This window comes from Eutrigla gurnardus (genome assembly GCF_963514095.1).
Source record: "Eutrigla gurnardus genome assembly, chromosome: 2".
NCBI classification, from domain to species: Eukaryota; Metazoa; Chordata; class Actinopteri; order Perciformes; family Triglidae; genus Eutrigla; species Eutrigla gurnardus.
The window spans coordinates 6,787,495-6,801,817 of NC_139916.1; the positions used below are offsets into that span (position 1 = coordinate 6,787,495).

General features: G+C 43.4%; 3 protein-coding genes across 5 annotated transcripts; 1 reads left to right on the forward strand and 2 right to left on the reverse strand.

Annotated features, from left to right (window-relative positions):
• Window positions 1-1,030: 1,030 nt before the first annotated feature.
• Window positions 1,031-5,818, reverse strand: LOC311022137 (putative G-protein coupled receptor). Its single transcript, XM_084023170.1, has 2 exons — window positions 5,427-5,818; window positions 1,031-3,350 (listed from the first exon to the last, which is right to left on the reverse strand). The coding sequence occupies exon 2, from the start codon at window positions 3,248-3,250 to the stop codon at window positions 1,967-1,969; it is 1,284 nt and encodes a 427-aa protein (XP_083879296.1). The 5' UTR covers window positions 3,251-3,350; window positions 5,427-5,818; the 3' UTR covers window positions 1,031-1,966.
• Window positions 5,819-6,277: 459 nt separating this feature from the next.
• LOC311023230 (uncharacterized protein) lies at window positions 6,278-9,304 on the reverse strand. 2 transcript variants are annotated; one of them, XM_084024933.1, is made up of 6 exons: window positions 9,175-9,304; window positions 8,696-8,882; window positions 8,462-8,618; window positions 7,554-7,729; window positions 7,188-7,416; window positions 6,278-7,101 (listed from the first exon to the last, which is right to left on the reverse strand). In XM_084024933.1, exons 2-6 carry the CDS (start codon window positions 8,849-8,851, stop codon window positions 6,899-6,901), a joined length of 921 nt encoding a protein of 306 aa, XP_083881059.1. In that variant the 5' UTR covers window positions 8,852-8,882; window positions 9,175-9,304; the 3' UTR covers window positions 6,278-6,898. The 2 variants fall into 2 exon arrangements, with proteins under 2 accessions (XP_083881059.1, XP_083881060.1); XM_084024934.1 differs by lacking the exon at window positions 9,175-9,304 and having other exon boundaries at window positions 8,696-9,033.
• A 318-nt stretch (window positions 9,305-9,622) lies between these two features.
• Window positions 9,623-14,316, forward strand: rrp9 (ribosomal RNA processing 9, U3 small nucleolar RNA binding protein). 2 transcript variants are annotated; one of them, XM_084024917.1, is made up of 15 exons: window positions 9,623-9,836; window positions 9,922-10,001; window positions 10,088-10,200; window positions 10,287-10,354; window positions 10,553-10,594; window positions 10,699-10,825; window positions 10,922-11,046; window positions 11,138-11,230; window positions 11,334-11,434; window positions 11,523-11,657; window positions 12,268-12,330; window positions 12,455-12,612; window positions 12,834-12,913; window positions 13,068-13,141; window positions 13,763-14,316. In XM_084024917.1, the coding sequence occupies exons 1-15, from the start codon at window positions 9,753-9,755 to the stop codon at window positions 13,863-13,865; spliced, it is 1,446 nt and encodes a 481-aa protein (XP_083881043.1). In that variant the 5' UTR covers window positions 9,623-9,752; the 3' UTR covers window positions 13,866-14,316. The 2 variants fall into 2 exon arrangements, with proteins under 2 accessions (XP_083881043.1, XP_083881044.1); XM_084024918.1 differs by having other exon boundaries at window positions 12,455-12,600; window positions 13,763-14,307.
• Window positions 14,317-14,323: the final 7 nt, after the last annotated feature.

The window sequence follows — 14,323 nt, forward strand, 5'->3', positions numbered from 1 at the left end:
TGTCCAGATTTACCATTAAGTACAACTAAATTAAAAAAACGCACTCGGCTGAGCTCAAAACATGAATTCTCATTTTCCATATCGAGTGGGCTCGCGTTTGATCTACAATGAAGATGCTTTGCAAAGGAGACGTACAGCCGATGTGATTGTCTTGATTTAATAAAAGCAGCCACAGAGACGGGAGGTCCTTCACTTCAATTAGCAACTTAGGAAGACTGCTCAGGATGGAATATTCATTAGACCGTCTCACTCATCAGCGGGTCTATCCGATGGTATCCCTTAAGTCTAATAAAAACAAACACTTCATCACTGTCTTCATTGATTAAAGAATATTAAGGATTAACCTAGTTTACCAAAAAGCAAACTGCATGCTGCATTTTATGCAGCACAGCGTTTGACGGGTTGCATTCAAAGATACATCTAAGGTATATGAATTGTTGTTGATCTGCCCGAGTACGCATATTTAGAGGGTATTAGAGACAAGCACTTCAGCTGTTATGAAATGGCATTTTCTCCTTATATAATCATGTTTGGGGTGACCGGGTTCAGTCTTCATCACAGGCTTTTCATAAACGGACACACACACACACAGGGACGACACAGAGGTCGGCACCCGGATAGTCAGGGATCGTCTGCAAAGAGAGAAAAGGTGCACATGCGGGTATCGGGTTGCTAATAGATGGCTTTTCGTGTGTGAGAGCAAGATGGAAATGACACTTTTATGTTTAAGGGAAATTACACGCTTCTTCAAACTGAGGTAGGGTAAGTCGAGGACACTTTGACAAATTGACGGGTCATGGGAGTGATTTTTAAGCTGACTGTTATAATGATTATTAACAGAGTTTAGTGAATTATTCTCTGCTGTCAGAAATCACAACATCTTTGATGAAAATAACCCATTTATGAGACTGACTGCTCGGTCATGTGTGATTCTTGTTACCCTCATTTAGTCTGTTCAGGCCTACAGACCTGTGCATATGGACATATTGCTTGCTAGAGCTGCATGAATGATGAACGTTTTTATTTGCACATTTAAAGCATTAAGTAACGATACAAATTTTTGACAAAAATGTGTCTTCCACGATGACAATAAATAAAGTTCACACAAATTCCTGCAACATAAATATAACACAACAACACTGAATTACAAAGAATATTGCTGTTGCGTTGATACCTCATATAAAAACACGTGGTCCCAAGAAACTAAGGAAAAGAATGAATGATTGTTCACTCTCATCCTCGTAATAAATCCATTCTGAGATTGTTTTTAACAGCATGATATGCATCGGTTATATTGTCCAGAATTACTATTCAAGTATAATCTGATATTTGTGTTCATTACTTTTTTAATAAAATATATGTAATGATCACAGATTAAAAAACAGTAACTTTACCAGTAGTTTTACCACATATCCAGTTACAATAACTCATCAACTATGTCCATTATCTTTGTCCAGTATCGTTTCTGAGCGTCATTTTTAGAAAGTAGTTTCATAAACAATTCATTTCTTGATGCTGTATCTTGTCATTCACTTGATGCTAATACAGTTTACAGACATATTGCAGTCATTAAAGGCAGAGAAGGTCATTTGGAAAAAAAACACAGAGACTTTGACTTTAAACATGGTTGAACCGAAAAAGTCCCGCCCCCTTCGTTCAGACCTCTGTTCAAAGCCACTCCCCCAGAACAACAAACAGGAAGTAAGCATTGACAGACAGGCAGGCCGTCCAATTATTTTCTCCGCCTGACTTTTTGATTGGATGTTGTTTTTACAGTCCTGCCACGGCCACACATGACATTTTAAAAAATATTTTTATGTCAGAGCATTTCATTTATTCGTTGCTATCGGTATGTTTTGAGGATTTCAAGTAATATAACAGAAAGTGTTTCTGAACAGAATCTCCTACTCAACCTTTAAGTAGAGTGTGAATCACTTGTTTTATGCTGACTACAGAGTGGTAATATCTAACTGAACTCTTCTGGGATCTGTCCTGGTATCCTGAACCCAGTCTGCCCAGTTTGATCCAGGGTGCTCCTGGGACTCGACGTGGTGAAGCTGGCATGCGTCTCCACCGTGCAGCTCGTCCTGTGGAGGAACTGCAGGAAGTTCTCGTGGCCTGAGCCCTCGTGGCTGGAGACGGCCAGCTCCACCGGCCGGGCCGAGTAGCAGCGCCTCAGCTTGCACAGTTCCTCCCTGATCTGCCGGTTGAGAAGCCCGTAGAAAAACGGGTTGATGGCGAAGGAGGAGTACGCGAGCCAGGTGACCGTGTCCTCCAGGTCGCCGGGGACGCCGGGCGCCGCGTCCGTCGTCAGGTGGAAGTGGAAAGCAAAGTACGGCAGCCAGCAGACGAGAAACTGTCCCACGATCACCACCAGGGTGAGAGCGGCCTTGCCTCCGCCGAACGGCCGGTCGCGCATCATCCTGCGCGGGGCGTTGCGCGTCGTGACGATGATCGTCGTCTGGCTGTTGATGGAGTCGGAGCGATGCTTCGCCTGGCTGCTCGTCCACAGCGGCAGGGGCCCGTGCTGGCGCGCGGCCACGCGGGCCACCTTGTACACGTTGCAGTAGACGGCGAAGATCACGACGGCCGGCAGGCAGAAGCACGTGACCCCGAAGAACACGGAGAAGACGCGTCGGTGGTGACCGTGGCTCCAGTGGTGCGCGCAGTGCGCGGCGCTGACGGACGTCAGGCTCCCGTAGGAGGGCCACCCGAACACGGTGGACAGGCCCAGCACGGCGGAGGCCCCCCACACCGTCGCGATGACGGCCGCCGTCAGCCTCAGCGTCATCTTGACCTCGTAGCGCATCGGGTGCACGATGTAGTAGTAGCGCTCCACGCTGATGGCCGTGATGGTGAAGATGGAGGCGGCTATGAGGCTCGTGTTGAGGAAGACGTAGACCCGGCACTCCAGCACGGTGAACACCACGCCGGCGAAGTACGGCGAGCTGGACACGATCCCGAGAGGCATGAGCACGATGGCGCACAGCAGGTCCACCGCGCACAGGTGGCACACGAAGGCGAACTTCCTGAGATGGGGGGCCTTCGCGACGACCAGCAGGACGGCGGTGTTGGCCATGAGCGCCAGGACGTTCAGGGTCACCATGAAGAAGATCCCCGTCAGGTCCTTGAAGCGGGTGTGCGGGTTGGGGAGGGTGCCCAGCTGTCTGCCGGGAGCCGAGGACGTCGATGCCCAAACGGCGGTGCTGTCATTGTGCTCGGGGCCCAGGAATGAAGCGTTTTCCTCCATGATTCATTGTGCAGGTTGCAAAGTAGAAGTACGCATCTCTGGTCAAGACAACCCCATCGCCCAAGAACCCTTCAGACATCAAATGAAGCACGTTTCACTCCTGTGTTGGAGAAAGTAAAGTCCATTAACGTCCATCAACATTAAAGCTTTAAATATGCAGGAGTTTGCTGTTGAGTCCATATCAAACATCCATGACAAAGATATCTTGACTTTTAGCTCGAACATGTTGGATCCTACATTTAAGGCAACAAAATAGCTATCTGGAAAGCATCTCCATCCTTCAACATCTCCCTCCGGTTTGTAACGCAGGCTTTCTCAAACCCTGAAGACATCACAGTGATGTCGTCAGGGGGGACAAAGACATTACAGCTTTTAGTGAGTAGGACTAACCATGACAAGTAAACTGATCTATTCGGTTTCACCTGGAGCTCCCCTTGTGCACTTTATTTGTTCTGGGAAACGAATAAAAAACTAAATTTGAATCGATTACATACACCTAATCCCATGCAGAATGCTCATTTTATCCATTATCATTTATCACATGTGCCTGTTATCAAATGTGTACATTCAAGCATCCAGGGGTCCTCGCTTCACCCTCACAACCTTCAAGAGAACATACCTTAAAGGCATCGCAAAGTTGATCAATAACAGTTAGTGCGAACATTGAAGAAGGTGAGCAGCACTCTAGTGAGGGAGAGACATGATCAATAGGAATAATTCATGGAGGACACCCTGTGTCTCCTCCATCCGTCCCCGTCCTTTAGAAATGAAAGATAATGAATGGGTTTGTTTTATCCCAGCTGCAAGGAACTGGCTGCATTGATTAGTATGTGTTCAGTGTCGCCCTGCACCACACCATCAAAGAGGAAACCTCTTAGCAGGACAGGTTTGACCTAATTATGTGGTTTCTCGTGGAAAACATTGACTGTATATATATATTATGAGTTTACTGTCGATTGAAATGTTTTCAAATGTGGAGGATGCTGCGTCCTAAACGTGTCCACTCTGCAGTGATCCACTGATACGCTCCCCTGCTGTAATCTTCTCTGCTCGACAGATATTGGCATGCCATGTTTGCATCCCCAGGAAGCACTACATGTACATTATCATGCATGTTATGTAAGAGTGTCCTCATTTCTCATTGTGTTCATGTTTATGTTACATTTTAGTATGGTCATTTAGCCCTCCTCTGGTCATTTCCACTTTATTTAGTCCTCTAAACCCTTTTTATAATTCTTAATTCAACCGTGAAACACGCAGTAGAGTTTCCCTCTGCTGTAGTTGGTCTATGTCTTCCACGGTATAATGAGGATGAGAGCATTATGCAAGTCTTTTAATCCCTCAAAAAGTGTATTTTACCGTGTAGAGAAACCCCCTATAATCCCACCCTTTGTTATGACCTTCCTAATCATGTTAATAAACCATTGTAATGCAAAAAGTGGCTAAATGTGCTATTAAAACATTTGTTTCAGATGTAACATAAGTCAAAGATAAGACATTAAAAATGACACATTACTTGTATAAAACTGAGGAATAAAAAGACACAAAAATCATATTGATTAAGTGTTTCCATTATAGCAATATGTTGATGTAATGCTGATATTATCATAAGTGCCTCATACTCCACCTAAAATGACAATAGGCCTCATCCTATCCAGGGATACATGAGTAACTGAGGGTTTGTTGTAAAAAAACATTCATCTCCACTCGTATGTGATGGACACGACGAGTCAGCAATTTTTTTGTCCGGTTTGTTATCCGTAATTCTTAAAGTTCAGGTTTTAAACTACCAGAATGTCTGTTTATAATATCAGCAGTTTCCTCAGATTGTTCTTTTAGAGGCTTTTAGATTAAATTCCCACAAATATTTGAAATTCATTATTGGTCAAAATTTCCCCAGACAATACGCTGGGACTACAAATGAAAGTATGATTCCTTACTTTGACCCTAAATTCAAGTTTTTTCTCAAACACATGCATGGAAGAAATGCTAAAGGACCAATAGTTTCAGGTATTTGGAGTGATAATATTGTTTAGAGAAAACATTAAATAACCTGTATTTTATTTACTTAAAAAAAGCATTCCATATTTTGTCAGCATTTATATTCCTTTATATGAATCCCACTGATTATCAAAGCATATAATGCCATACTAGTAGTACTCACACAAAAACTTACCAAACAGCTCTTGCATTTTGAAATCCGACTGTAGCTCCTCCAAAAAAAAGTTCACTCTCTAAGTTTTGTAAAGTTGAGTACTTCCAAGTCATGCTGATTACTCTTCTGTGAATCAGTTCAAGGCATCAATGCCTGATCGGTCGGATGCTGCTGTGAGGTGTAGAAGTGTAGAGGTGTAGAAGTTATAGAGATACATCTGGAGCAATGCAAAAACGGTGAAAAAGAATGGTAGATTTCCCAAAGAAACATAGGAGCTCCAGTAACGGACACCAGGGAGAGCCACTGCCAGAGAGGTGATGTGATGTGTGTCCACTGAGACAGCACAGCTGGGAGAGAGGAGGGGGCGGAGCCAGTTGGTGGTTGTTGAAATCTTTCCAGACAAGAAGACTCTATCAAACCGCCACCGCTGACACTGACCATGTCCCTCGCACACACACACACACACACACACACACACACACACACACACACACACACACACACACTTTTATCAGTCAGCATGTGGCAGTAACAGACACACACTGTCCACTATGCCTCCGTTTTACAAATGTTCCTCTATTCTGGAGGAAAACACACACACACACACTCACACACACACACACACACACACACACACACACACACACACACGATGCACTTGTTCAGTCTATTAGCAAATGTACAGTTTTTCATACTTTAAATGGAGTTGATCTTGTCTCTTAACTTTCAAAAACTAGTAACATTCATTTCCTAATGGTTTGCAGAAGAGCATGAAACAGGGCTCAGTGCTGACACCTGCTGGTTGCTAAGGGAAAACAATTCTGAATGAGAGAACACTGTTGCTGTTGTAAGAAAGACTCCGCGTTAAGATCACAGATGCGAGTTCCAAAAGTTTATTGTCCCTTACGTAGTCACGAATAACAGAGAAGGTTTGTAGTACATGTTGTGGAAACAGGAAAATTAATTATCACTTACAGTGTATTTTGCTTAACGGCAAAATAACTATTCTAGGAGTACAGTATCACTTGTGTCATGTAATGCACATTTTTTTCATCAAGAAGGTACAAATAGCACCCTTATTATTTGAAACTTTTTTAAAAGTCCTACTTGCGAAACAGAAAAAAAGTCCAACTGACTGAAACGTTTGACAACAGCCGACTTCACACACTTGTTATTTCAACACAAGCCCTCGCTACCTCAGAGTAAATAAGAACACTTAGTAGTTTTTACCACTGACGATTATTACATGTGTACATGTTATAGTGCTGTTACACTTTTCCTATATGTGACAGACAACAGCTGTAAAAAGAAAAAAAAAAGTAACGATTCTAAAAAGAGAGTTGAAAAATAACCAACTTCAAGCACTAGATTTCAATACGAAATAAATTACAGGTGGATTTTTTTTAATTTATTTTTTTTAAAAGGCAACCTCTCTCACATTTCTATCAGACATGAAATACTGGTGACCGAAAGATGAAGGCAGACTCACGAGGTTATAACTGGGAATGGTTCCCCATCGCTCCATTTTCAGGCAGGAGTGAAGCATCTTGGCAAAAGCTTGGGTCAATAATAGCTTTGTTGTCAGCTTTGCTTATTCCCAGTCTCTTCTTCAATAGTTTATCCTCGTTATTCAACTTTGTGCGGATTGCAATTTTTATTTGGCTGCCATCAACGCCGAACTTGAGTGCCACGTGAGCTGGAGGAGGAAGCATGAGAACATTTTAATCTACAAAGTCCGTGTGCTTGAAAAAAGTCAATGATACATCATGTTCTCCATCTCACCAATTAAACTTCTCAAGATCTCAGGTGGGAGTTGAGGCTTGTGGCAATCCTCTCCGGTGAAGGTGTTCCTCCGGCCCTGCAGAGAGTGTGTGGCCAACGTTTCTCGGTCAAAAAGTATCATCAGCAAAGCCGACGTGTACTTTTTGTAGTCTCCGATCTCTGCGATGCGCACGTAAAGATTCTTTGGTACTCGAAGATTCTCAGAGAGATACAAATAGTTGGGATCGTCCTGGGGGCAAAAATAAAAATCAGGTAGATAACAACATATTAAAGATGCTTTACATGTACATGCTGTGTCATTAGTTCCACTACGATAACAGAATCTTCCCAAAATGGTGTTAACAGAATAAGAATAAGAAGGCTGACCTCTGTGTTATTATCATCATCGCCTGCCATCTCTGCCTCGGGTTCACCGAGGAAGGAGATCTCATCTTGGGAGGTCTGTGGTGCTGATGTTGCCTCGCCTCCCTGGAGAACGTGATCCAGAGTGACTCGCAGTTCGTGTGCCGTGTGCCTCATCTGCATCATGAGAGTGTTCATCTCTGGAAAAGTAATTCACATTATTAGGTGGCACATTTACAGAATAGGCTGAGGACCATAGTTAGAATTTTAGCAGAACCCCTGAGTTCCACCTAAGATGCTTTTCACTATTTTGCCAAAAGAATAAACTCCAAAAAGTAAAATTTTGTTTTTTTCATTTAACTGCTCATAATATATTGTTTTTATCTCCCTGGGCTTAATCTCAACACATATTTACAAGCATGTTCGGAATATTAAGTCCTTGTTATTTACTTTACTTTCACTTTTTTAATAAGTTTGTGATTTTGTAATCAATTTCTCTGAAGTTTCCTGAAATGTTGCAGTTTGATACCAATGGCAAAGAAAGAAACACTCAACCAATTTAAACACAGACAAATAGTATTTGTTTTCAGTCATTACTGGAGATTTAATTCTTAAAATAAGTTCAACGGTATGCTTGTCTGTAAACAGATATACGTTTTGCATGATTTTCTGTGCACCTACTAGAAGACTGAAAGTTACACTCGCAATTAAGATAGTATTTTCCCTTTATTTAGTATCAAATTGAATTGTTTTTCTTCCCCATCTTGCAGATTATTCAACAAAGAGTTGTTTTGGTCTTAAAGATATATCAAGAATCAAGCATGTGCAGCCTATTAGTTCAGTGAGTCACATACAGTAATTGTACTGTGTGTGTTCTTGGCAAATATTGTTATAATTCTAATGAATAAATGGATAATCTTTTCCCCACCCACCTTTCAACTCCCTGAGTTCCCTCTCGGCCAGAATCCTACACCTGCGTTCATACTTGAGTTGAGCCTGCAGCTGCTCGATCTTCATGAGGAGGCTGATGGTGTCCGTCCTGATGTCGGGGCTCGGCACGTTCTCCTCATCAAACTCAATGTTTTCATGCTGCCAACGCGACAAGAAACGTCACGTCAGTATCCACAGTTTAAAAGGGAAATGAAAGTACACGTATCATCACTCGCCTCGTTGTTGGGGAAGGGGGAGTAGCTGGACTCCTCGGCCAACCTGAACTTATCCTCCACCGGGTCGCAGCCGAACTCCTGCGCATCGCTGCCGATTTTGATCATCTTGGGTGGCGGTTGTGTGTGACTCGTCCCTGCGTCTCTCTTGGGTGGCATGTGGGTGTAAAAAGATGGGGGGGGTGGTGACCTGGGGAGAGGAAAAATACCCGATCAGGCACTAGCTTGTCCACGCAACAATGGATTCAAACTTTTGAGTGAAACTTTTTCCAGTCGCTCGACGTCATTTGTGTGTTTATTTCCCCCCCGAGACGAAGATGAAAAGTTAGTTCACGTCGCATCCCCCCTCCTCCCCCACCATCTCCTCCTCCTCCCCCCCTCAACCCCTCCTACTAGCTTCCAGATCGCCTCCAGCTGGAGCCACCGAGTTACACGTTATAACGCGTGATATTAAACGTTAGGCGGTTCCCGGGGAGGCTCACCTGGCTGGCTCGGCTCCACTCCGCGGACAAACTGTCGCCACACTCGCGGAGGACGGAGACAGCGCAGTAAATGCAAATACTGCGTAGTAGAGGAAGTAGTAGTACTACTGCAGTAGTACAGTACATAGATCCCAATACAATTACGGCTAATTTTCAACAGCCGCGCAATACAATCCCGATTAAATACGTGTAAAATACCGCCCTTGCATTTATCTTTTAGCGTGCGTGACGCACGCGTGTGTAATATTTTTGTGTTGTGACATTTATATTTTTTACAATTATATGCGGAACAAAACTGCGAGACGGATTACCCGAGGGAAGTATTTCACTCCAGTACAGTTTCCTGCTCGGCTAAAATTCCGGAGTTGACCAATAGAATTCCAGAGTTTTAACAAAGGGCGGGGCGTTTAGAAGAGTCAGCCAATCAGCGTCTGTCTTCGAATTTCCCCTCACTTCCTAGTTCGGTTGCGGCGTACCCATGTGGGTTTAATGTTGACTTGCTGCTGAAACACACATTGAGGAGTTAACTCATATACAGTTATCGTTTACTTTTGAAACACTTTTTTTCGCGCCTCAAAATGGCGTCGACTTTCTTTATGAAGACGAAAGAAAGCATCAAGTTGGGCAAAAAGGGGAAAAATGCAGGAGTGCTAAAACGAAAGGTAGGTGAAAGCTGAACTGTTAGCAACTGTTAGCTCTGCTGTAACTCACTCATACGAGCCGCCCGGTGTCTTTCTCCCGCTGCAGGGAGACGGGGACAAACTACGAGCCAAGAAATCAAACTCCAAACACAACGAAGAGATCTCCAGCGACTCCGAGACAGAGGGGTTAGTTTCTGATGTGCTCACGTGATGCTTGTGCATTGACAATGTATTTACACCACATAACTGACTGTGTTTTTGTTGCCGTTCAGTCCCGTGGTGTCCAAGAAAAGACAGTCCCACGAAGACAATGATTATGGAGAAACGCCACAGGAGAAGAAGCTCAGATTAGCCAAACGTTACCTCGACCAGCTAAGGGAAGAAGGTGAGCTTGAACTATCTTGAACTAGCATAACTTTGAGGTCTAACGTTGCTGCTATGCCTGTAACGTATTGTGATCTCACCAATCAGAGGAGGAGAAAGCAGAAGATGAGTCCTTTGAGACCGACCTGGTTGCTGGAAGGCTTCAAGAAGAAGTGGTGAGCATGGATTCAGTGTGAAGGCTCATCATAGACGAGCATTGTTAGGAAAGCATCTCCTGCAGTGATTTGACTTGAAAATGAGTCAATATGTGGGATAAAAATGACCTCACTTTACTTATAAACCTGTGTCCCAGCCATACATTGGTCTACATTATTAATGTTATTATGTGTGATGTGATTTTTTCCCCCCCTCAGCTTGAACAAAAAGGAAAGCTTCAACGACTTATTGCCAAAGATGTAAGTATGGGGGATCTTCATCCCTTCAATCTCCACAGAACGTCGAGGAAAGTCGATTATGCACAGACTCACTTCCGTTTTTAATTTTTCGTTCTGTCGTTCAGCTCTTGCCCCCGGATGCTTCTGAGATCAGGATGTTAAGAGGACACAAACTTCCAATTACCTGCCTGGTCATTAGCTCTGATGACAAGTACATCTTCTCCGCTGCCAAAGACTGCTCCATCATTAAATGTCAGTGTCCGTTGTTGTGATAAACTGTGTCTCATCTTGTTTCTGAGGCTAGTTGTCTGAAGATCTCCATTCAATGACGTTTTCTTAACCCTTCAGGGGACGTCGAGAGTGGGAAGAAACTGCACACGATCCCCGGTGGAAGGAAAGGGACGGAGGACAAGCATGTTGGACATACAGCCCATATCCTGTGTATGGACATATCATCAGATGGGAAATACCTGGCGAGTAGTACTCTCTCAGCATATCCTGCTATTGCCAGTAGTTTGTTAAAGTATTATATTGTAACAAGGCATCTTTCTCAACATCTTTTAGGCGACGGGAGACATGAACAAGCTGATCATGATCTGGGAGGCAGAAACGTGTAAACATCTATATAAATTCACGGGACACAAAGGACCTGTGTCGGTACGTTTTAGCTCCTTTTCTAATAGAATAACCTTTCTTTCTCATCTAGAATCTGTAGATCTGAGGTCTTCCTGTGAGTCAAATTAAATATTTTTCTTCTCAGGGTCTTTCCTTCAGGAAGGGATCACATGACCTGTACAGCGCCTCTCACGATCGCTCCATAAAGGTGTGGAACGTGGACGAGAACGCATACGTGGAAACCCTGTGAGGAAAAAATAATTGAGCTCGCCGTCAAACACTTGGATTTTTTTCCTTGGGAGTGTGAATTTAAACCGTGATTCTCTCTCTCTAGCTTTGGTCATCAGGACGCCATCACAGGACTGGACTGCCTGAGCCGGGAGCGCTGCGTGACCGCAGGAGGGAGGGACCGCACGGTGAGGGTGTGGAAGATAGCCGAGGAGTCTCAGCTGGTGTTCCATGGCCACGAGTGAGTCTGTCCCTCCGCCCTCCGTTGTTTTTGGGTCCCGCTGCTGCACACGAATTAATGAAGAGACCGATTTTAAAAATTGTGAAGCTAAGAAGTTTTACTTTTCAAAGTGTCATTTTTTTGGTTTTTGATTTAACCAGGAAGTCCCTTTTTAGATGGAATGTAGTCCAAAAAAAGGTGCAGAATGTTAGCGTAGCATCATATTATCTACAGCCAGCACAGCTAGCTTGGTTTACACTACAGTAAAAAAAATACATTTAACAAATCAACAGCTAAAGAGAGAAGAGTATTACAGATCAACTATTATATTATTATATAAAGATTAGTGAATGAGTTGATAGAGGCAGGATTTTGGATGAAGCTACAGAACTGTGTCTGGTTGCTTCGAGCAGCAGCACACACAACTGAAACTATAATATATAATACAAGGCTTATAGAATATGAAAAAGGGAAATTTAATTTGTTGTGAGGTTATTTTGTTGTGACTCTTGTGTTCTACGTTTTTTCATAATGATTTATTTGATTCTATAATAACAGAATTCATCATCTATATGTCTGTTTCTGAGAGCACACAGAAAAAGACTCATCATCTGCTCCTGTCTTCCTTCAGGGGTTCTATTGATTGCATCCAGCTCATAAACGAGGAGCACATGATAACGGGAGCTGATGACGGGTGAGGCAGTTGCAGCTTTAACAATCACACACACACACACACTCAGGTTTTACAGCTTTGTTCCACATTCATTCATGGTTAATCCTCCGTGTTCCCTCTCTCTCGATTGCCTGTGCGACCTCAGCTCTGTGTCCCTCTGGAGTGTCAACAAGAAGAAGCCTCTCAGCACAGTGAAAAAGGCTCACGGTTGCCATGGCGATGCAGGGCTGGAGCAGCCTCATTGGGTCGCCTCGGTGGCCGCGCTTCAGAACTCCGATACCGTCGCCTCAGGTGCCTCTGGCTGTGAGAGTCCTCCGTACCAGCTTTTTGCCATCACACACATTGGCTTTATTATATGGATGATGTATTAAATGAAACATCACAGTTTTAAGAATGCAAATTGAATCACTATAATTAATGATCCTGATAAAATGCCCAACACACTCAAAAGGATTTATGTTTAGGCTGCGTTCTGTGCTCTATCGTCTGCAGTGATATAAAGTTATGACTGTTCTTCTGTGCAGGTTCACACAACTCTCAGGTGCAGCTGTGGAAGTGTGGCCAAAACTACCACCGCCTGGAGCCTCTATTCAGCGTTCCAGTGGTAAGCTCTCACTCCCTCCTCCATTTTTTCAAAATGCAGTCGCTGAAGATGTGTTTTTTCAGCCAAGTGCAAACATTTCTGTTTCATTCCTGGCAGCAACAATAGCTGTCTCGCCACATCTCATTGTGTCCCTTCCCTCTGCTTCCCCTTTCAGTCCGGTTTTGTCAACAGTCTGAAGTTTTCAAGCTCCGGTCAGTTCTTGGTGGCAGGAGTCGGACAGGAGCACAGGTGACTAAACTAATGATCACGTTTCCATAGAAACTGGCCGTAGAAGTCAGGCGGTGCAGTGTGGGTTCATGGTCAGTGAGTTAAATGTCCACTAGATGGCAGCGTTAATCCATCTCAGGCTCTGCCACAGGTGGGAAAACTTTACAGAAACCTGGAAACAAGTGGCAGCAGCTTGAGATCACATCAGGTGATTGAAAAGAGAGCAGTTATTTACTATTTTAGATCATTTCCAGAAAACAATACATATAATGATGGATGTATATTGTTTATGGTGTGAAGTGGATAATTAAAAATCAGCTACATACCCGAGAATTCAATTTTAAACTGCAGAGGTTGTTGTAGCCTCCTATTTGAGACGTCATGGTGTGGGAAGAAATAGCAAATAATTAAACCTCTGGTAGATGTGATTTATATCTGAAGTTATTTCTAACAACCAACCAGACTGGGGGGCTACAATCAAACTTTACAGGTAGATAATATTTCTGTGATCAGAGTGTAAAATGTTCCCACACAAACATTAGATAGTATTTGTTCTGATTCATATTAATTCACATTTTGAATAAAGGTTGGAGGCCCTGCTGCATGCACATTTCCTCTGACTCCGAGTGTGTTCTTCTGCAGGTTGGGCCGATGGTGGAGACTTAAAGAGGCCAAGAATGGGATCTATGTCATTCCTCTTAAAAGAAAACCTTCAAATCCAGACGGAGCAGAAGCGGCTGAATAGTGGGCTGTTTGTAAATAAGAATGACCTATGTTCATGTTTTTTTTTTTTCTCTCTCCTTTCCAAAATAAAAAATATGTTCACACAGATGTTCATTTTCATTATGTGAAGAAGCTTTACCAGCTTTAGTGAGGAGTCGGCAGCGTGGGCACGGTGGGCGGGCTGACGCAGCCCCAGATGAGGAAAAGGCTGTATTGTAGGCGTCGGTTCATCCGGTCTGAGCTGACCAAGACTCCTCTCTTACCATTTTATCATTCAAACTTGTTTTTTTAATTTATACTTTTGTTTTTCTCTGTTTCTTCGTCAAATGATCTGCTGGCTTCGCCGCTGCATATTGCCGTTGTGTGTAGGTTATAGTCAGTCTCAGTCTGTCAGAGCCAAACATTTATAATTAAACAATTGTTTTGTTATTGGTTGAAGACCTGCAGACTCTTTTATATCTTGCAAAAAAAACACCTCAC

Bases quoted from the DNA above. Each gene is read 5' to 3' on its own strand.
- LOC311022137 (XM_084023170.1), bottom strand. From the start codon at position 3,250: ATGGAGGAAAACGCTTCATTCCTGGGCCCCGAGCACAATGACAGCACC.
- LOC311023230 (XM_084024933.1), bottom strand. From the start codon at position 8,851: ATGCCACCCAAGAGAGACGCAGGGACGAGTCACACACAACCGCCACCC. The intron at 7,730-8,461 runs GTGGGTGGGGAA...TTACTTTTCCAG, and splicing joins GGAACTCAGGGAGTTGAAAG to AGATGAACACTCTCATGATG. The intron at 7,417-7,553 runs GTCAGCCTTCTT...TTTTGCCCCCAG, and splicing joins ATGATGATAATAACACAGAG to GACGATCCCAACTATTTGTA.
- rrp9 (XM_084024917.1), top strand. From the start codon at position 9,753: ATGGCGTCGACTTTCTTTATGAAGACGAAAGAAAGCATCAAGTTGGGC. The intron at 12,613-12,833 runs GTGAGAGTCCTC...TCTTCTGTGCAG, and splicing joins CGCCTCAGGTGCCTCTGGCT to GTTCACACAACTCTCAGGTG. The intron at 13,142-13,762 runs GTGACTAAACTA...GTTCTTCTGCAG, and splicing joins GGAGTCGGACAGGAGCACAG to GTTGGGCCGATGGTGGAGAC.